The sequence below is a fragment of the Fusarium redolens genome, assembly GCF_020744475.1.
Source record: "Fusarium redolens strain MPI-CAGE-AT-0023 chromosome Unknown BKA55scaffold_10, whole genome shotgun sequence".
NCBI lineage: Eukaryota > Fungi > Ascomycota > Sordariomycetes > Hypocreales > Nectriaceae > Fusarium > Fusarium redolens.
This window is the reverse complement of record NW_025763673.1, coordinates 1,545,265-1,565,280: the sequence shown is the minus strand read 5'-3', so window position 1 is coordinate 1,565,280 and position 20,016 is coordinate 1,545,265. Positions and strand designations below refer to the sequence as shown.

The window sequence follows — 20,016 nt, the reverse complement described above, 5'->3', positions numbered from 1 at the left end:
TACTGGACCAAGTACGTGTTGCAGCGACACGGGGGCCGGTTTGCCGTCCACCCAATCTTTTGTTTCTTGGTCTTCAATATCCTCCTGCGATCCACGAACCGAAGAATCAGCATGGTCCGTCTGGTAAAGGGCTCCTTCGACAGACTGGATCGGGTCTGTAGACGCCTGACGATGGACCGCTTGAAAATAGCACAGGAGGAAATGCAGGACACCAAGACCACGACCGATCCGGATATCTTGTTCTTGCTCCACGAACTGTCCATATTTGGCCACGCGCAGCCGCTCTCCAACGAAACCCGGCTCTTGATGCGGAGGAAGATACAGTCATTGAACATCTGGACAGGTATACCTGCCATCTGGATTACTGTCAATCCCAATGATATCAACAATCCGGTCAAGTTGAAACTCTCCATTCACAGACTTCATGATCGCGATGCAGCCAAGGAGCTTCTGATTGATCTCCGTGGGAGATATGATAGAATTTCTCTTAGCATTATGGATCCGGTCAGCGCTGCCATCTTCTTCCATCGAGAGGTCTCCTTGTTCTTTGAGAAATATGTCAAGACAGGCCAGGAATCAGTTTACGGGAAGATTAGCCATTACTACGCAACCGTTGAGACGAACGACCGAGGTAGTCTCCATCTGCATGGTCTACTCTGGTTGGAGGGTAATATGGAGTTGCCTTCCTTGATCGACGATATGACGAAAAATGAGGAGGGAGAATACCGTGCTCAAGTGGTTCGCTATCTGGACTCTGTATTTAACGAATGTCTGGATGAGGAAGCTGGAAGGGCCGTCCGCAAGGAGAGAAAGCCAATCGACCCGATTGACGAGATCATGAACAACACTGTGACTCTCTCAGGGGCTTTCGACAACGAGTCCAACTTCATTGCCTACTGTTGCCAGGTGCACTCGCATACGTACACCTGTATCAAGTATTCTCTGAAAGCACTCGCTATAGAGGGCGCAGGTCAACACAGAACGACGGCTTGTCGGTTCAAAGCCCCTTGGAAGCTCGTCGAGAACACCGGGTTCACGGAGGACGGTCTGCTCAGCATGAGGCGGAACCATGCGCTCGTCAACCGGTACAACAAAGCAATGGCGGTCGGCCTCCGCCACAATCATGACCTCTCTATGATCTTGACTAAGACGAAGGGATTGGCCATGGTATTCTACATCACAAATTATGCCACCAAATTAGACACGCCCATGTGGAAACGCCTCGTCTTTGCATCTGATGTTCTTCGGCAGCTCCGTGAATCCGCGTCGCTGGGGGGGCCAAGTCTTTCCGAGCAAGATGCCCAGCGTCAGGACGTGGTGAATGAGAGCCGCCAGTTTTTGATGAGGGCAGCGAACCGAATTTTCTCTGAGAGGCAGCTTTCGGCCGTAGAGGTCTGCTACTTTCTGCTCGGCTATCAAACAGACTTTACTAACGTACCAAACTGGTCCTACATCAACCTGACAGCACTTTACTGGACCATCTTCCGACGCTGGCCACACCTCCGTCGCCAGGCTTGTACGCAAATCGACGCCGAAGAGCCATCGGAAACAGCGCAGTTTCGGCAAAACGGCCGGACCTTGCTGTACCTGGACGCCTATGCTTATCGCGGCCCAGTTCTGAGAGATACGTGCCTCTACGACTATATGTCCACGATCATCGTGGAGCGCCGTCGTGGTCGAGATGAGGATGAAGTCCATATTGCGCTACAGGGGCCCCCGGAATGTCACGAATGGATTCAAAAGCTTCGTCAGCCCGCCGGATACGCAGTGCCAGTCTTTCAAGGGTTCATCAGCGACGATCACATGGACGACCACCCAGTGTACTTCAAACGGTATCTTTCCCTGCCTGGTTCACTCGCCCCCGAAGCTGCCCTGATAGTCTGTGTAGGAATTCGGTTCTCCATCCAGCCTTGTTCGTACCATGGGAGAAATTCCTCTCCGAAACCCACCCCGATATCACAGGCATATGGCAAAGTTTCGCAGCTAACCTGTGTCCTCGCTTGGGATCCCACGTCGCGAATATCTCTCTCCTCAGAAAGTCGGCTGAGGATGCTCGTAAGGATGCTCGGCTCTGGGCCAACCGGTCGGAAGGCGATGACACGGTAGACGTAGAATTCCCCCTGGGTGAAAGCAACTGTGATGATGAGCCGACCATGGAAGAGCCGACCATGGCAGAGCATTACCAAAACTATACGGCCCTCTTCCGCACTCTCCAAAATGCTGTACGCAATTCCGACGCAACAAAGGACTCTCCGGTCTTGCAAGGTCTGATCCGAGACCTTGACCGGGAGAACCCGATAGAAGAGCGCCGCCCTTTTATCCAACGTCACGACGATTTCTATCAGCAAATTCGCCATCGTCAACACAGCATCTTAAGCCAATGCTCCGTTCCTTCTGCCGATGACGTTCAGGCTGCGGCGAAGGCCCAGGATCTGCTGCATCTACAGATGCTCAACGAGATGGAGGGCGTTGTGCAAGGTGGCACAACCTCCATTGGGAACGCTGACATTGACGATCTGCTTGTTCGACAATGCGATGCAGACATTCCCATTCCGAGACATTTGGAAACCTCGCAGGCACAGAATCCTCGAATGCTTGTTGAACTGGGTCCCGTCGGAGGTTTCACGGAGCTGGGACTTCAGGCCGCCTCCGCGTATACACTCAACGGTTTGCAGAGTATGGCGCTACAGCTTATTTGTCGGTTCTTGGACAAGTACGTCGACCATCCAGACTCTGCCGGTCAGAACCTTCAATACGTTGGTGGCCCAGGCGGTACTGGGAAGTCCAGGATCGTCGATGCTTTGCGGAACGTATTTGTGGCTAGAGGCCAGCTGCATCAACTCCAGGTGACCGGCACGTCCGGCAGTGCGGCTGCTCAGATCGGCGGGACGACATTTCATTCGGCTTGTGGACTGGATATTCACCATTCTAACGACGGAAGAGAGCCTCCAGTCTTCTCGGAAGCGAAGAAATGGAGGTGGAAGCAGAAGTTGGTACTTGTGATTGACGAAGTCAGCATGCTCGGGGGGTCCACTTTATTCCAGGCCAACTGTCGCCTCCAGGCCCTCCGCGACTGCCCCGATAAGCCGTTTGGCGGTATTCCCGTCGTCCTCCTGATGGGTGATTTCTATCAGTTCGCCCCTGTGCTTGAGAAAAGTCTCCTGGTGGACCAGATGATGAATCCGACTTACACGACCTCTTCGGGACAGGCGGCCATTGCTCACCATCGTGGTCATAACCTGTGGCTGATGTTCAAGACCGTCATCCTTCTCGAGGAGCAAGTCCGCGCCCGGGACGATCCACAGCTGGGCGCTCTCTTGGAAAGAGTACGGGCCGGAACCCAGACTAGGGAGGACTTTGACCTGCTCAACACCAGGCTCGTGGACCGGTCCCAGATCACCTTCAAGGCTGGCTTGCGTGCCATAACACCGCTCAACCGTAACAGATGGGCTCTCAATATGGAAGCCCTGGTAGATTGGGCCCGCTTTCACGCAAAGCATATCTCCATCTTCATCTCGACACACACCTGGCGCAGCCGGACCTTTTTACAGCAGGAGCTAGCCCAGACCATCGAGCAAGGCGACAGCTCCAGCTGTAAGATCCCAGGAGTATTCTTCTACGCCCAGGGCATGCCTGTTGTTGTCAACAAAAATACCTATACCGGCCTGAGAGTTGTGAACGGGGCCGAGTTTACGGCCGTGGACCTCATCCCCGACCCAAAGTTCCCAGGCCATTATCTCGCTGACGATGTTACCATACACTTCGGTCCGCCACTAGGCATATTGTTGGAGTCACAAGAGACAAAAGATATAACCATCCCGACACTCCCAGCGGGTACCTTACTCATCCGGCCCATCACGCATGTGCTCGATCCAGCCAACTCCTACTACAAGTTCCTATCCGGGAAATGCACTCGACGCGGACTGCCTGTGGTCCCTGCCTTCGTACTGACTGACTATAAGGCCCAAGGCAAAACGTTTGTGGATGTTCTTTTAGAACTCCGAGGAAATCGCGTGGCAAAGGGTCAGCCCTCGAGGTGCGACTTCACTAGTCTCTATGTGCAACTCTCCCGGTGCAAGACACTACAAGGCATCAGACTGCTCAATCTCGTACGGCCGCAGGACTTCCTCGGCAACAAGCCAGACCAGGGCATCGTTGACGCCATGCGGAGACTTACGGATCTGGCGGTAGAAACAAGACGATCGTTTGAAAGCCAGCAATGCTTCACGTAGAACAGCGCGCGAGATATACTTATACCAGCACATACGAGGAACCTATGTCACATACGGCGACTGTACCGCTCGCCAGTCATCCGGGTCATTCTCGCCTCCAGTTCCCCGCCGTAATTTCTTCTGCTCTTTGCAGTAGTCTTTCCACCACTCCTCAAATGCTTGTCTACGATACATATGCGTCGGTGCACCTTCTCCATCTCCGAAGAGATCCAAGATGTGATCACAATACATCCATACACCCTCCAGATGCTGTGGTCGCAACGTCTTCTGATCCTTTCGCGCCACCAGCACCGTGCCGATGTGGGACTGCCAGCTCGGAGGCGCGAACCCGGATTCGGAGTCAATATGGAGATATGTGATGACCTGATTATCCAGATCGGCCCGGTCTGCAGATTGACTGCCGACCCGATGAAAGACTAATGGAACATCGATGAGTCGCGGGATAGGAGGCACGAAGTTCGAGAAGATGGGGTGATCCGCCTTGACCGATGTCACTGACCAAGGTGTGAATCTGGCTCTCTCACCATCGCAACGGACAGTGATGGCTTGGATGGATCCCGGAGTGCTGCCTGTGACTGGATCTGCTGTAGCCGGCGCACCTGATTGCAGTGCTGCTGGAGGGGGGGTTTCTCTTTCTGAATCTGTGTCCAGGTTGTCCCATTTTGAGTAATCAATGGTCATGGTGAACAACTTTATACTTCAATGCAATTCGTAATGTAATTCGATGATATTCAATGATACTCTTGAAGAACACGTAGATGGATAGATGGGCAGATGAGATAGAAATGGTAGAGAAACGCAAGCATGAAATAGCAATGCTGTCGAAAGCGGGGTCGGAGCCGTAAGCGCCTTTGCGCCGCGTCTAGGACTCAGCTCGTTCCTCAACGGCATTGGCGGAACCCGGAGGGGGCCGGTCTCCTGTTAAGTTTTTCCCATGAGGTTAAAAAAAGTGCATTATGTATGGGGGAATCTTTTTTTCGCTGACCGGTAGGTGGGTATGACCGGCAGGTGGGTACTGCATGGTAATTGCAGTAACCAATTCACTCCGCGAGCTGAATATAGCTTCAGGGGGGAGAGCATCATCAGGGAAGACTGCAAGGGTTTGATCCATCGCAAATAGGGCAAGCGGAGCATCAATTGGGTTCATAAAGGGCATAGGACTTAGGATAGGCGATAAAGAAAGTCATAAGCAGCCAATTGGCTTCTGTGAGGCATTTTCGGGTAATCTATGTTGCTGACATAAGGATCCGTTATTTGCACGGGTACCCGTATAATACCCATAAATCCTTATTTGCACGGGTACCCGTGCAGGTATGGATTGCCGTTTTGATTGGCTTTGTATGCTCGGGCCACCGGGTAACTCGCAAGCTGAGAGGGCGGGAGCGTGCCAAAACTTAGGCTGCTCGTAAAATATGATATGACCATCAAACTACGTGTTCTTTGGTCATGATTCTCTGCCCTCCAATCGAGCTCTTACAGCTTCCCAACTGCTTTCAGTCCTCGCTCACCATTCAATAAAATGCACCCCCCTTCGTGACCCGGCCGCCATCGCCAGCCACGACTGCATCGAATCCGCCTCGCTCATTGGCAACCTTGAGGACGCAAAGAACTTGCGAACAGTGGCTTCGGTGGTCATCATATCAAAGAGTCGGCTGAACACTTGGCTAGCAGGATAGGTTGTGTCTTCGGCCGTTCAGGATTGTCAATCAAGGGTGCAGGCATTCAAGGGATGTTGTAGGTTCCGTTCCGTTATCACCCACGCCGCGCTGCGGGGCAGCGGCATATACCGATCGATCACTCCATCAATCTTGAGTGCTTGTGTCATGTGTAAGACCGAAGCCGCGGCTGCGAAGTATAAATCAGTCGATCCTGCGGGTGCATCTTTTCTTGTTTATTGAGCGACTCTCCCGAGTACAGTGACCTTTGATCAATCAGCCATCGTGACCGTGACAATGTCCATTTATGGGTGAGTCATCATGATCAGATCGATGCATCTTCTCCTAGGAGACTCCGCAACTGAACTGACGCCACGGCAGGAGGGCAACTTTCTCTGCTGCAGGGTACGCTGCAGCCAGGCCCACGTATCCTGCAAGTCTGTTCAAGACAATTCTGGGGTATTATCATCATGATGATCCTCATGGTACGCTGCTGGACTTGGGTTCTGGCCATGGAATTGTTGCTAGGGAGCTGAGCCCCCGCTTTGCCAGGGCCATCGCCATTGACCCTAGTGCTGGTATGATGCTGCAGGGAATGCAAGCCACTGCCCAATTCTCCAAGATCTCGTTCCGCCAGGCCAGCGCCGAGGACTTGTCTTTTCTACCCGCGCACTCGGTAGACATGGCTGTAGCCGGCGAGTCAGCGCATTGGTTCGACTACTCCCGAGTCTGGCCAGAGTTGTCCAGGGTAGTTAAGTCAGGCGGCTCACTGGCCTTTTGGGGGTACAAGGACAACATCATCATTGGACACCCGCAAGCCAACAAGATATTTGAGAGGTTCTGCTACGGCGAAGGAGATGTGTCGCCCGGGCTGGAAGGGTTGAACCAGTATTGGGAGCGTCCCGCGCGAGACATCCTCCGGGGCCTGTTGGCGGACGTCAAGCCCCCTGAGTCGGAGTGGGACAAGATCAAGCGAATCACCTACAACGTTGACAAAGACACGACTGAGGTTGCAGACCCAGAGGTGGCCTGGATGAGGAGCAAGATCAACCTAGGACAGTTTGAGGCTTATGTGCGGGCCTTCACTGCGTACCGGGGCTGGATGGATGCGCACCCGGACAAGAAGAGCCGTGCCGAAGGTGGTGAGGGAGACATTGTGGACATCTTGTTTGACCAGATCCTGGAGGCAGAACCCGAGTGGAAGGCACAGGGTGATCGCTGGAGAGATATCCAGGTTGAATCAGTCTGGGGCACGTACATTTTGCTGGCGAAGAGGAAGTGAGGACGAGAACCGTGAGGTCTTGATCAGGGCGGATATTCCGCCAAGACTTGATGAAAGTGATCGATAGCCACGCAACAGATGTTTATGCAAACAGGCTTGCAAACAAATAAATCAAATCCAAATCTATTCAAATCAAATCAAATCTATCCAAATCAAATCAAATCGCGATGTCCAGATTTATTTGGATATCTGGCTATTTGGATAAGCCCCACTTCTGTGATCTGGCCCAATCACTGCCAGCCATTATGCCCCTGCCCGCGTCGCGTAAGGTTACACGAAATTCTGGTTTCTTACCATCTTGCGACGCGCTGCATACGAAATCAGTTTATTCTAAGCCTATGTCGGCCTTGCAATGAACACACCGCACTACTCCATGAATGGAATGGTCTGAGAATATTGTAAAGCGATCGGCAATTCACGATAATTCTCGTGGTTTATTTGATATGGTTCAATATGCGAATACTGACCAGGCGTCAAGAGCTCTTTCCAGTGCTCCTTCTACTGCTTTTAGCCTCCTTGATAGCCCTGACCTCGGTTCGTCAGAGACCAAAGGAGGAGCGGCGGATGACGCATCATTTTCGGTCGACTATATCGGCTATGAAGGCATCGACTGGAATCGCCTTTCGGGGTATTCCATTCGCAAACATCAAAGAAGGCCGCGGACAGGGTGGGTATGGGAACACGGATTCGATATCGAAAAAGACGGCTCCGGTCACCGATTCTGGCTTTGCAAAATGTGTCACCAGAAGAAGGCTACGATCACCCACATGTACGACGCTGCATCTACGAGCCAAGCAAACGGTCATATGGAAGATATCCACCGTATCAATAAAGACGGATCCATGCCACCGCAGAGGAAGAAACAACGCACTCTTTTCGACATGGTTGACCTAGACCCTCATCGGCCAAAGGATCAAGCCTTGATGAACGCATTTATAGCATCATTCGAACCTGCCCGCTTTCAACATTTACTCATACGTTGGGTGGCATGCGATAATATCCCATTTTACAAGCTTGAGAGCCCATACTTTCGCGTTCTTATGGCGTACGCAAACAGTGCCATCGTGGATTCGGGAAGTCTTCCCACCCATAGCACGATTCGCGAATGGATTGTTCGGACCTTCAGTCGTCATAAAGGCGTCGTGACGGAATTACTTGGCCGTTCTCTCAGCCGCATTAATATCTCCTTTGATGCGTGGTCGTCTCGCAAGTTTACCTCTCTGCTCGGCCTCACCGTGCACTTTCTTGATGATGAAGGGAAGTTCCGTACATTTCTCCTAGGCTTGCCACGGATTGAAGGTCGCCACGGCGGCGAAAACCTTGCCGACCGCGTTAGCAAGATACTACATGAATACGGGATCGAGGAGCGCACTGGGTACTTTGTCACAGATAACGCGGGCAGCAACGACACGTGTCTTGAAGATCTGGGTATTGAATTGGGTTTCAAGAAGCAGCATCGTCGGCTTCGTTGTTGTGGTCACATCATTAATCTCGTCGCTAGATCCATTCTTTTCGGCACGGACGTCGACGCATTTGAAGAGGATTGTCAAGCCGACGAGGAAATCCAAGATGAGGTCCAACTCTGGAGATCAAAGGGTCCTATAGGCAAACTGCACAATATTATTCACTGGGTGCAAAGGTCCGGTCAGCGCATTGAGAAGCTGCACAAGCTCCAGTCTATTGAGAACACCGCCTTAAGCCTCGAGGACAAAACAACCTACGACGTCATCACCGACAACGCTACTCGCTGGAACTCGTCTGAAGCCATGATGGAGCGGGGCTACCTGCTTCGGAACACACTCGATTCTCTGGTCCAAGCGGAGGTAACAGAATGGAACCAGTACGTGGCCAGGAGGACACAGAACGGGATAATACCGATGCCGAAGAAGAGCCGCAAGAAACCTGCGATTGTTGATGATAAGATGACCGCTGAGGACTGGTCAATAATTGCAGAGTATCTGGCAATCCTAAAACCATTAAAGATTGCGACCAAGCGCCTGGAAGGCCGACCTCAAGAAGGCAAATTTGGCGCGATTTGGGAGGTTCTACTAACGATGGAGTGGCTTTTGAAGCATCTGGAAGAGGCTAAGTTACAACATGAACGAGACGAGGAACCGTACCTACGGATTGGCTGCAACCTCGGCTGGATGAAACTGGACCAATACTACACCCTTACCGAGGATAGCCCTGCCTACCTCGCGGCGCTTGTCCTCCATCCCGCATTTCGCTGGTCGACTGTCGAGTCGCAGTGGGCTGACCATCCGGGCTGGTTAATCAGAGGAAAGACAGCAGTGCAAGAGCTATGGGAGGAGTATCGAAACCTCTCCGTCGAGCAGGATGCGCTACCGGAGCAGCCGACTATTGCAAGGAAGACAACAGACCTGGATGACTTTATGGCCTCGATCAGGAAGCTCAGTACTCAGCCTGCGCCTTCGACGTCTGCCATGCGCGATGAGTATGCAGAGTGGGTGGCCACAACCGATCCAGGCGATTGTTTAGTGGATGACCCGATTCAATACTGGCTTCTCCGAAGGCGCCAGTATCCACGTCTGTCGCGGATGGCAATTGATCTCTTTTCAGTCCCGGCCATGTCATCCGAGCCAGAGCGGATATTCAGCCTCGCCGGGCAAATGGTCACGGCTCAGAGAGGGCGTCTCAAAGCGGATCTCATAGGAGCTGCTCAATGTATATCGTCTTGGGAGAAAAGTGGGGTTATCCAGATATCCAAATAAGATCCAAATCGATCCAAATCAAATCAAATCAAATCAAATCGCCAATTTTAGTATCCAAATCAAATCAAATTAGACCCCCGATTTGATTTGATTTATTTGTTTGCAAGCCTGATCTCGTTTCTAGAGCGTGAATATACTGCTGTGCCTCTTCGCTAATGTAATGATGTATTAAGGTACAGTTACAACTCGTGTGCTGTAACAGTTGCATCTTCAGATATAGAACCTCTTCTTTCAGGTCACCCACGCAGCTAGATAGCATTCTATGGCGTTGCTCCATAGCCTGTTCATAGGACTGGAGTTTCGCAAGATCATCCTTCTTTCTCATGCGACATTTATTGGCAGCGATACGATTTCTCTCTTGTGCTTGCTTATGTTTCGCGTGTTTATGATTAGTCGCGCCGCTGCTGATGTTGGTCCCATTTTCGTCAGCAAGACTCCCTTTTCTCCTCTGATCGTCCGTATTATTATCTCCTCTGGCATTGCGTCTAGCGGATCTTAGAGCTACGCGTTCACTAAGCTACGTCTTACTCTTTCAGTCGGGCTTTTTAGGTGGCTCTTGCGACAACTGCAGGGAAGGAGTCAAGGTTAAGGGTGACTCATCAGCGACTGTTACCAGGTGTTCGGATGATAGAGTTTGGTTCTTGACGGTGGAGTACGTATCGACCCAACGGTCTCCTGAACTAAAGTCCCTGTAAAATACGAATTGGTCTTGGGGAAGGTAAGTCTGTCTGGACAGCGTAGTGATGCAGACTTCATCCTGGAAAGCGCCCAGGAAGGCTGGCGAGTTCATAGACTCCGAGAGCTCCCATTGATGATGGGATGGAACGACCGGACAGTATACAGTGAGGTCGTTTCCAATAGCCTCGTCTGGAGTGCAGCCGTCGAGCATTGTCACTCCTTCCATGTATAGAAGGGAGTTCGTGTGAGCGTCTACTTCAGAATATCAGATCATATTGGTCAGGCATGGTTAAAAGAAATAAACCTACTATAGCTCATTTATCTGCTGAGGGTAGGAATAATGGCGTAATAATGCTCTCTATAGGAGGCTATTAGTGGCTTGCTAAACGGGTCAATAAGTATAGAGATAAGCATCTAGAAATCTATTGATGACTTAGTAAAGTTAAGACCTTGGGTTTAAGACCAGTTTTGCGGGAAGTTGATGTGGGTAGAACGAAAGTCGTATTTGCTTCTGGACTATCTTCTGCGCGGACTGCTTCAAGCCTAAAGCGCAACTGCCTCGCTCCAGTGGCAACCCAGTGTCACTTGGCTGCATATAGGTAACATCAAGGCCCATTAAATACATGGTCTAGATAAAAGAGGTGACCAAGAGAGGGCACTAATGAGAGGTTAGGTTGCCGGCTAAGGTCCTCAACTTTCCGGAACCCATATCTTTGTACATCCCGAAGTGTCAAAGGGTGCATACAGCCCAATATCTAAGTACTAAGACAGGTGAGAGGCTTACTCTACACTAGACCTCAGTCATGTCATTTTTGGGATCGAAGTCTAGATCTCTGATGGTACAGAAGCCATATAGAAATAGGCGAGTTAGCCTAAGAGTTTAAGGGACTCAAGATAGGATAAGGCAGCGGATAATGCATTGCAAGTCGATGGGTTCTTACTCACTGCATATCACAGTTTTAAGTTAATAAAGCAGGTTATTGTGGTGGCCCGATCCTACACGCCTCGCTAGAACACAACCCCCATCTCCATACTGTGATTGGACAGGAGTCCTCGGAGCGAATCTGGTCGTTGTGATTGGCCACTGAAAACTGGAAAACAAGATAAGGCGAGAGGTATGACTCGCGATGACGCGCCGCGTCTTAACTCAATCTGCAAACCTCGAGCGTCGCACCAGGAATATCGAAGAAGAGCATGAGATAAGTTCATATGGGCAGCTACGTTTAAGGACTACTTGATTCCCGTGGACTGGTAGCCCCAAGACCTTTGGATGGCGTATTGACGTCTACGATTTAAGAATATGCCAAGACGAGCACCATACTAATCTCGACCTTTCTCACGCAGGACTCGACCACTCTCGACTCCTTGCTTGATGGTGACTTGCTCCATATATTCTCCCCAATCTCTGCTAGATAGCATCCATCCACCCGCCCAACACATATCCTCCATATAGGGCCCGACAAGACTCTCCCAGCTCTACGGCGGCCGTGGAGATATTCCCCACTTCATATCCTATCCATCATCATAGTCCGACCTTTGGACTCAATGACTTGTCTGGATTCTCAGACGAAGGGTCTCGCTGGGGAAGCTAGCTGGCGTTAGCAATCTCTTCCTTATCTTGAGTCTAGCATGATTAAGTTGGCCCTTACCTTTGGCCGGCCCCGGTGCTGGCTAATGCACATCGTCGCGTGAATTGCTCGAAGTCGCCCTTCTTCATACCTAGTACTCAATATCTTCCCGTGGTATGTCAGGTCCTCATCCGTGATGAGGATGAGGGGCATAGGGCGGAACCACATTTTTCGGTGTTCGGGATATCTTAGTGGTGATATTGCCCTGCGTTAGGTCATAAACTCGCAACGGCCCTCGAGGGGAAGCTGGCGCATTTAACCAGATATATGGTACATGGATGGGGATATACGTATGGTTACAGAAAAGTTTTATGAGACAACACACAACACATCACAATCCATCGCTCATGTGTGATCAGGTAGGGACCCCTGGCTGCAGGATATCCTGTGAAGTTTGAACTTGCCCCTCCATGACGAAACGGTCTCGACCCCTGCGTTGGCCAATCAAGGCATTACGGAGGCTCCGTAAGCCCAGGTTCAAGGCCTGTTGCCGATCGGGTGGTGCCCGAGACATAAGTGACATTGGTTCAAGTAAGCCATCTCATCAACGGGCTTCCGAGTGCTGGGGTTCCCCAATTGAATACTTTGAGTCGGTTAGCGGCAAATAATTCGAATGCCTGCAACGAAAAGACGGGATCTGATGGGATATGCCGCTGATATGGGATGATTTAAAATTCGGGTCTGCAGAGCTGCTAGCCCGACAAAAGGCAAAGTCTTGGCCTCGGTCCATTTTAATTGCTATTACACGTACCCTTCAACGTGTAGTTAAACCTCATATAGGTAACTGCCCTATCGTTGGACAAATTTTAGAGACATCCAATAGTCCTTATTACAGAAGGATTCTTCCTTTCAAATCTAATACTAAATGTATTTGCCACTGCGGCGAAAAAGCATGTATACTGAGGTACCTGCTGATTTGAATTTTATTAGTGGAGGCTTACCGCAGTTAAATGGGTTTATCCCTGCACCTTTCCTCGCCGCCCCAGCCCGTCGATTCTACTTCCTCATCATTTCCACTTTGAAAATCCATCAAATATTTGATCAAAAACACCTTCTCCCGATCCCACAAGATCCTACAATTTCAGACAACTGGCAAAGGAAACCAGTGGCCTCTTAATTTGCCATTATAACTACGAATTCCTCCCAAGATCAAGATGGCTTTCTTTACGTCTGACAGTATCTGCCCAGCCGATCTCTATCAATTCTCGGACCAGCGGGGAGGAGTAGATAGCTACAATATCAAGCAGCTTTCCCCAGTGACCCCCGAGAAAGAATCACTACTAGATTCACGACAGCGCGGCAACGGCGCAGACATCAGCACTCAAAGAGGTCCTAGTGCCAATCTACGCACCGCATCGCATAAGCCGAAAAAGCCGAAAAAGCGGTTAACTAAGAATGTGGCTTATAAGAAGCCGCCTTCCTTGGAAACATTAAAACAGCCACGCCAGAACCATAACTTGGTTGAGAAGCGATACCGCAGCCGGCTAAAGAACCATTTCGAAAGTCTGCTCGCCGTTTTACCAATACCACCGTGTAAAGATGGCCATAATTATGATAGCTGCGACCATTGCTTTAGCAGAGCTGAAGTGCTAATCTCTGCGCGAGATCGCATTGTGTCGCTTGAGGAAGGCTTTGAGGCGATGGCTAAAGAGCGGGACCAGCTACTGACAGATATCGCTCTGATGTACGAGTTCACATATTGAGAGTGAAAGGTCACTAGCTCGTTAATAGATACATACATTACGTTGTAATATCTCTATAATATTTCTATAGTTATATATAGCTCTAAATCCTGTTGTGCTTAGCTAACTGATGTATCCTGCCTAGGCGGTATTCGTTTATTATAGTGATAGGACCTTGATAGGGATGGCAGCTGTCCTCACAGGTTTCAGTGACCTCCTATTGCTAATGTGTCGTAATATGAAGATGTTATGAGTAATTCTGTGTTAGTAGTCCCAATTGTCTCTACTATTGACGCTAAAAGAATCCGGCCACCCTCCTGTTAGCCTCTTCCTCCTGATAAAAAGAGAGGAAAAGGTCCAGTGACGAGAACAGGTTATCCAAGACGTGATATATCGCTTTCGGTAGTATGGTCACATCCTCTGATCGTGCGTTGATGAGCTCGAAAAATTCTTCCTCCTTGCTTGGTGGTAACGTTGCTGTTAGATACCATCCAGGACCACCTAATGCATAACCCCACCTAATGCATAACCAAAATTTCGCTCCTCCCATACAAAATCCAAATTTTCAATTGCATTGTATTCGGCCAGGCATGAAGATACTCGCGAACGAAGACCTGCACTATATTGCTTTTTTCATCGAATTTTCATATCGGCTTGAATTTTTCCCGTTCCGCCCCGTAGCCTGGTTCTCTAGCCCTTTGAATTTTGTCGCATTTCACCTCATGTACCCTAGGCGACTCCATCCACTCAAGCCGAACTTTCACCTAATTTACTCGCCACAACTCCTTTCGTAATGGTTCGCCGTTATTATACCGAAGATGACGTAGCTGAGGCTATATTCGACACCACCGATAGAGGCCTCTCACAGAATGAGGCGGCCCAGAAACGTGGAGTACCTCAGTGGACCATTTCGAGACGACTTTCCGGTCAAGCAAGCAGGAATGAACGTATCCAGGCCCACCAGCGTATTCCAAAGAGCCAGGAGGAGACGCTTATTCGTTGGGTGCTGCGACAAGAGTCTCTAGGCTATGCTCCCTCGCACAGCCAGGTCCGCGCCTGTGTCGAGGCCATCCTCAAACAACAAGGCGATAACAAACCTTTAGGCAAGCACTGGACCACCAGGTTCGTCAAACGTCACCCAAAACTATCTACCAAGATTGGAAAACGTCAAGAAGCCGCCAGATTTGACGGCTTTACTCCGAAGGCGGTCAATTGGTACTTCGATATCAGGGAGAACGAGTACGGCTGGATCAAGCCTGAGAACACAGTTAACGTGGACGAGGGCGGTATAATGGCGGGTTTCGGTAAGTCTTCTGCAAGTACTCTATGGGCTTTTATAGGGCATAGCTAATTGGTTGTCCATGAGGCCTGGACAGCCTCGTGATCGGGAGCTCCGACCCGAAGAAGGCGATGTTGAAAGGCGTTCAGTCGCGCACTTGGACCTCGTTTATTGAGGCTGTCACCGCAAGTGGCCGTGCTTTGAAGCCGGGAATTATCTTTAAAGTAAAAGAGCTGCAGAAGCAGTGGTTCCTTAACGAATTCGAATTGATAGCGGACTGGCACTACATCACATCACCGAACGGCTGGACAGACAACCATATAGCTCTCGAGTGGTTGAAGGACGTTATCTACCACAAACGGAGCCTCGTGATGCATCGGATGCGAGACTTATTATCCTTGATGGTCACGGGAGCCATGCGCAGGTGAGCATTTCGGTGTTTTCGCCGCTGAGTCACCCGCTATAGGGTCGCTGACGAGCAGTCAGGACGAGTGGATGGCTACGTGCTTTCTGAACAACGTCTACTGCTGTTACTTACCAGCACATTGTTCCCATGGTCTGCAGCCATTAGATAATGGGACTTTTAATGTCATCAAAGGTGCGTATCGGAAAGAACTCCAAATGCTGGCTAGTTTGACCGATTCTGCGCCGGTTGACAAAGTCAACTTTATCCGGGCATATGCGAAAGCCAGGGAGGCGGGCATGAGGAAAGATATTATCTTATCCGGCTGGAGGTTTACTGGAAGTTGGCCAATAAATCGGTATAAAGCTCTAGCACATCCGGACATTCAGCCAGACAAAGAAAAACTGCTGGAAGAGTTAAAGACGCCGAGCCCTCCTCAACTGCACTCAGATGATACGCCGAAAACGAGTCGGCAAGTGAGGGAAATGACCAAACACCGAAGCCGTCCGACTAGACGGAAGTACAGTAAGATCGCAAAGGGATTGGAAGCTTTAGAGATGAAAGTGGCCGTTCAGAATGCGCGGATTACTGGCCTCGAGGAGCAGATGGCCTAGATGCGGCGAGGGAAGAAAAGAAAGGCGGTACCGAACCCGAACCGACGATTCATGGCTCTGTCGGAGAATCTAGCGGCTGGAGAAGCTCTTCCTGACTCAAAAGAGGCAGAAATAGAGATGGTTGTGAATGAGGAGGTCGAGCCGGTGATTGAGGTGGGTGTCAGGTCAGAGGATGAAAGTGATGACTTTATGGTCGTAGCAAAGCGCTGCCAGCGCACACGGAGCGGTCGAGAGGTCAAAAACCACGCAGACAGTAAAATTTGAGCAATTTTCTAGAAACTTTCTCCAAAGCCTCATTTATTAATTGAGAATCGGGCCTGTTTTTGTGGACATCAAAATTTGGATTTTGTATGGGAGGAGCAAAATTTTGGTTATGCATTAGGTGGTCCTGGATGGTATACCATCTGGACCCCAACTAGTGCTAGCCGACCCACCTCTCTTAGCCTCGGTCGAAAGTCCCGTGTGCCCTCTCATATCTTGTGCGCTTCGTCAAACACAAACCCGTCAAGTTGCGCCATCACCCGAAGTCCTTCCACGTAATCATGGAACCGCTTAGTCATTGCTGATTCGGGCGTGACAAAAACAAGCGATGCTGGCCCTGGGGACTGATCGCTGCGCCACTCGGCACATGGTATCTTCATTTTCCGACAGCGTTCTATCAAGTCACCCTGTAGCGATACCAGCGGAACTACCACGACAGTCACCCCACCTGGGCAGCTTGCTGCTGGCAACATAAAGCTCAAGCTCTTTCCACCCCCTGTTCCCATCACGACTACAATCGGACTCTTATTCATCATAATCGCCTGAATCGCCTCACGCTGAATACCTCGGAATCTAGCTTGCTCCCCGTACAAGTAGATAAGTTCCCGGTCGATATTGATCCGGCGATGTGACTTCCATCTCTCTAACTGCAGTTTTCGAAGCGTTTCGTCGTAGATAGATACATTCTTTCGCTTTCGGCCTGAAGTAAGAACCCCGTCGAACCCTCCTATTGTAGGCAGGAATCCCAGTAACCGGTGCCATTCTTTACTGATATATCGGAAGCTGACTCGGCGTTCGTTTGTTTCAAATGCTCCTTCGGTAACCAACCGTCTGTAGATCAAGCGTGCAGTCTTCGACCCGTGACCCGCTTGCAAGTCATATAGGCTGTCCTCATCATCATCACTCTCGCTACCGCTATCGTCTGAGTCCATTTCGTGTAGCAGCCTCGTGTGAGCTGTAGATGCGTTTCGGAAGTATCGTCGGCCGATTGCAGTGGAGATATGCCTCCAGCTGCTAATATTAAGCTTTTGCCCACAAGCCAGAGCACTGAGTCTTCCGATGCTGCGCGATAAGCGTAGAGATGCCCAATGTTCCCCGGGACCTAGTTTCCAACCATTCTGCCCGCCTTCACCATCCTGGCTAGCCTGAGTTTGACTGGCTTCCATAACTCCATCTGCCTGTTCACCGTCTTGTTGCCTCCCACTCTCTTGAGTACCTTCTGTTGCCCATAAGCCAGCGTTGAAGATAGACTTGTCCCATACATTGGCCTGGATATCTTCCCAGAACGGCAGAACGAGCCATAAATAGTACGTCAATAAAGTGCCAACCTCTCGCGGCAAGACGCGGTGGATGCTCTTGAGCCTCCCAGTCGTTGTGAAACCTTTATGTGCTCCCGTAACAATCATAATGAGCCCCTGATCGCATAGAATATTGCGAATTCCTCCATTGCTTGTGTTGCGATGCCGGATAACAAGAAGTTCCCATGCTCTTAGCGGGAACCCGCCGCTAATATGCGCAAGAACTGCCAGCAGTTCCAATGCTTTCTCTACCTTGAGACCGTATCGATATGCCATCTTGGAATTTATTTCTACGCCGCTGTCGTTAATTGACTTGACCCACTTGCTTCTCAAGCCGCTGTCTTGTAAGACCTTTTTAATGACCCGGCCTTTGCTAGAGCCACCGTCGCGTTGGAATAATTTATCAATGAACGAATGCCAGATCGTTTCGTCAGCCGCATTATCCAGAAGCTGGTCCCATGGGATTTTGGGCAGTCCAAGTTCGGCCGAAGACTACTCTGAGAACTCGGTGAACAATAATAAATCCTTGTAGAGAATAGTCTCCAACTGTTGGACCGCTAGTCTCATCATCGCCTGTATATCGAGAACGCTGAGACGAATACCCTTGTAGATAAGCTCCTCTCTGCCCTTGTCCCAGCTTACTGAACCATGTACTGCCGTGTTGTTTTGTGCAGCCATGCCGAAATTTCGGAGCCGGATAATAAACTACGTCGGTGTCGTTTCCCAGCCCTCTCCCCCGCCTACCATAAACCGACGAGTCATCTCGGATATCAGTGCAAAATAGCTCGGGCTATTCCTCTCTGCTTCTTCTTGACTTTGACCCTGCTGCATCTTTTGCTTGATAACTTTGGCTCGTTGATCCACAGCGTATTTAATAATGCATAGACGAGAGATTGCCATAATGGCAGAAAGCTTTGGCGTGAAACCTGAATAGCCCTCCCAAGTACCATCTGCTCGCACACTGAGAACGGTCAAGAAGCTGACAAGAACGCTATCGTACTCCGTGTCCTTCGTGAAATGGTCAAGAACAGAGATATATAGCTCCAGAACGGCAGTCTCCAGTAGATCAAGAAGTCTGACAATCTCGGGCGCTTCTGGGTCACCCTCATATTCTTTCCAAGCATCAGTCAAGCCATCTGCTTGATCCATCATGACATCATAAGCCTTCTGCTGCTTTATGCTGATTTTGAATGGTGGTCGATCCGCCTTGTCCTTAAAAGACATGCATCGCACGATGTAAGCAAATAGCTGCTTGACCACAAGTGTATACCTTCTCTGCGTTTCGGGTTTAAACCGGAAGTGAAATGGCTTTGTCCTCTCTTTCTTAGTTCTTTGCGATTCACTTCGAATAAAGCGTTCCAAGATATAACATTTGGAGTAAGAACAGCCTTGGCGTGGTTGATCAGCCGATCGAATGCGATATGTACGAACCGTAGTTGAGCATCGTCCGACTTGTCTGGATCGTTCGGGTCGACTTCGTATTCCATAGCGATCAAATCCCTCAAGAAGTCCTTTTTCCCACTAAAGTCCTTTAAGTGGAGAGCCGAACCAAGCCGACGAAGCTACGGGTTTGGCGCAGTGAAGTCGTCCTCTATGTCAATACGTCCTGCCTCTCGTCTTCGAATATCTTTGCCCTTGCTCTGGAATGCATGGATGGCTTGCTGAAGTCTGGCTTGTGACTCATTGTCTTGAACCATTGATTGTTCGAGACTCAGCCCTCTTGCTACCTCGAATAGCTCACTTCCTAGTCCCCTCAAGAACAATCGTTGATAATAGACTCCTGTCCTCCACGGACTGTTGCTCCTTTCGTCCTCTGCTGTAGTAGCTGAGCGACGTCCCCCTTGAGTTCCAAGTCCCAATTATGTATAACCCTGAGATGTTCTCGAATCCGCCTCAAATCTGTGCCTACATATCGGCAATTGGGCTGGGATATGCTTTGCTCTGGGATAAACTCGCACCTAATAGCTCCTGTGCCTGGCGGACCTAATCCTGCAATTGGCGGTGCATGGTCGGGCCTGGGTGGCAGATTATCATGAGCCTCTTGCTGACTCTGGAAAATTTCATGGTTAGATGCCCATTGTTGCGCATCCCTAATCTCTTCAATTCCAAGATGATGCGGATCACTGCGAAGATGCACCTTGACTTGTTTCTGCGTAACCATGATCCGGCACATGTTGGAAAATCCGGGAATCCCCCTTATCTTCAGGATTCAGAGTGTTAGTCTGAAAGTCCTAGATTTAAAGTTCAAAGTCCTAGATGAAATCAACTAGAG

General features: G+C 50.1%; 7 protein-coding genes across 7 annotated transcripts; 2 read left to right on the top strand and 5 right to left on the bottom strand.

Moving 5' to 3' along the window:
• Positions 1-6,184: 6,184 nt before the first annotated feature.
• On the top strand, positions 6,185-7,169 carry BKA55DRAFT_691747 (S-adenosyl-L-methionine-dependent methyltransferase; the record flags this gene model as incomplete). Its single annotated transcript, XM_046199671.1, has 2 exons — positions 6,185-6,198; positions 6,269-7,169. 2 exons carry the CDS (start codon positions 6,185-6,187, stop codon positions 7,167-7,169), a joined length of 915 nt encoding a protein of 304 aa, XP_046048209.1.
• A 2,796-nt stretch (positions 7,170-9,965) lies between these two features.
• Positions 9,966-10,790, bottom strand: BKA55DRAFT_595199 (uncharacterized protein; the record flags this gene model as incomplete). Its single annotated transcript, XM_046195763.1, has 2 exons — positions 9,966-10,413; positions 10,465-10,790. The coding sequence occupies 2 exons, from the start codon at positions 10,788-10,790 to the stop codon at positions 9,966-9,968; spliced, it is 774 nt and encodes a 257-aa protein (XP_046048208.1).
• A 1,172-nt stretch (positions 10,791-11,962) lies between these two features.
• On the bottom strand, positions 11,963-12,536 carry BKA55DRAFT_572590 (uncharacterized protein). The gene has a single exon (XM_046193155.1). The coding sequence runs from the start codon at positions 12,373-12,375 to the stop codon at positions 12,193-12,195; it is 183 nt and encodes a 60-aa protein (XP_046048207.1). The 5' UTR covers positions 12,376-12,536; the 3' UTR covers positions 11,963-12,192.
• An 825-nt stretch (positions 12,537-13,361) lies between these two features.
• BKA55DRAFT_540861 (uncharacterized protein) lies at positions 13,362-13,910 on the top strand (the record flags this gene model as incomplete). Its single annotated transcript, XM_046190307.1, has 1 exon — positions 13,362-13,910. The coding sequence occupies one exon, from the start codon at positions 13,362-13,364 to the stop codon at positions 13,908-13,910; it is 549 nt and encodes a 182-aa protein (XP_046048206.1).
• Positions 13,911-16,655: 2,745 nt separating this feature from the next.
• BKA55DRAFT_703435 (P-loop containing nucleoside triphosphate hydrolase protein) lies at positions 16,656-17,612 on the bottom strand (the record flags this gene model as incomplete). Its single annotated transcript, XM_046200622.1, has 1 exon — positions 16,656-17,612. One exon carries the CDS (start codon positions 17,610-17,612, stop codon positions 16,656-16,658), a length of 957 nt encoding a protein of 318 aa, XP_046048205.1.
• A 516-nt stretch (positions 17,613-18,128) lies between these two features.
• On the bottom strand, positions 18,129-19,685 carry BKA55DRAFT_739568 (uncharacterized protein). Its single transcript, XM_046201423.1, has 3 exons — positions 19,311-19,685; positions 19,088-19,265; positions 18,129-19,019 (listed from the first exon to the last, which is right to left on the bottom strand). Exons 1-3 carry the CDS (start codon positions 19,439-19,441, stop codon positions 18,450-18,452), a joined length of 879 nt encoding a protein of 292 aa, XP_046048204.1. The 5' UTR covers positions 19,442-19,685; the 3' UTR covers positions 18,129-18,449.
• On the bottom strand, positions 19,582-19,830 carry BKA55DRAFT_478612 (uncharacterized protein; the record flags this gene model as incomplete). Its single annotated transcript, XM_046186182.1, has 1 exon — positions 19,582-19,830. A coding segment is annotated over one exon (249 nt), but the record flags the coding sequence as incomplete, so codon positions are not given.
• Between the last annotated feature and the right edge of the window lie 186 nt (positions 19,831-20,016).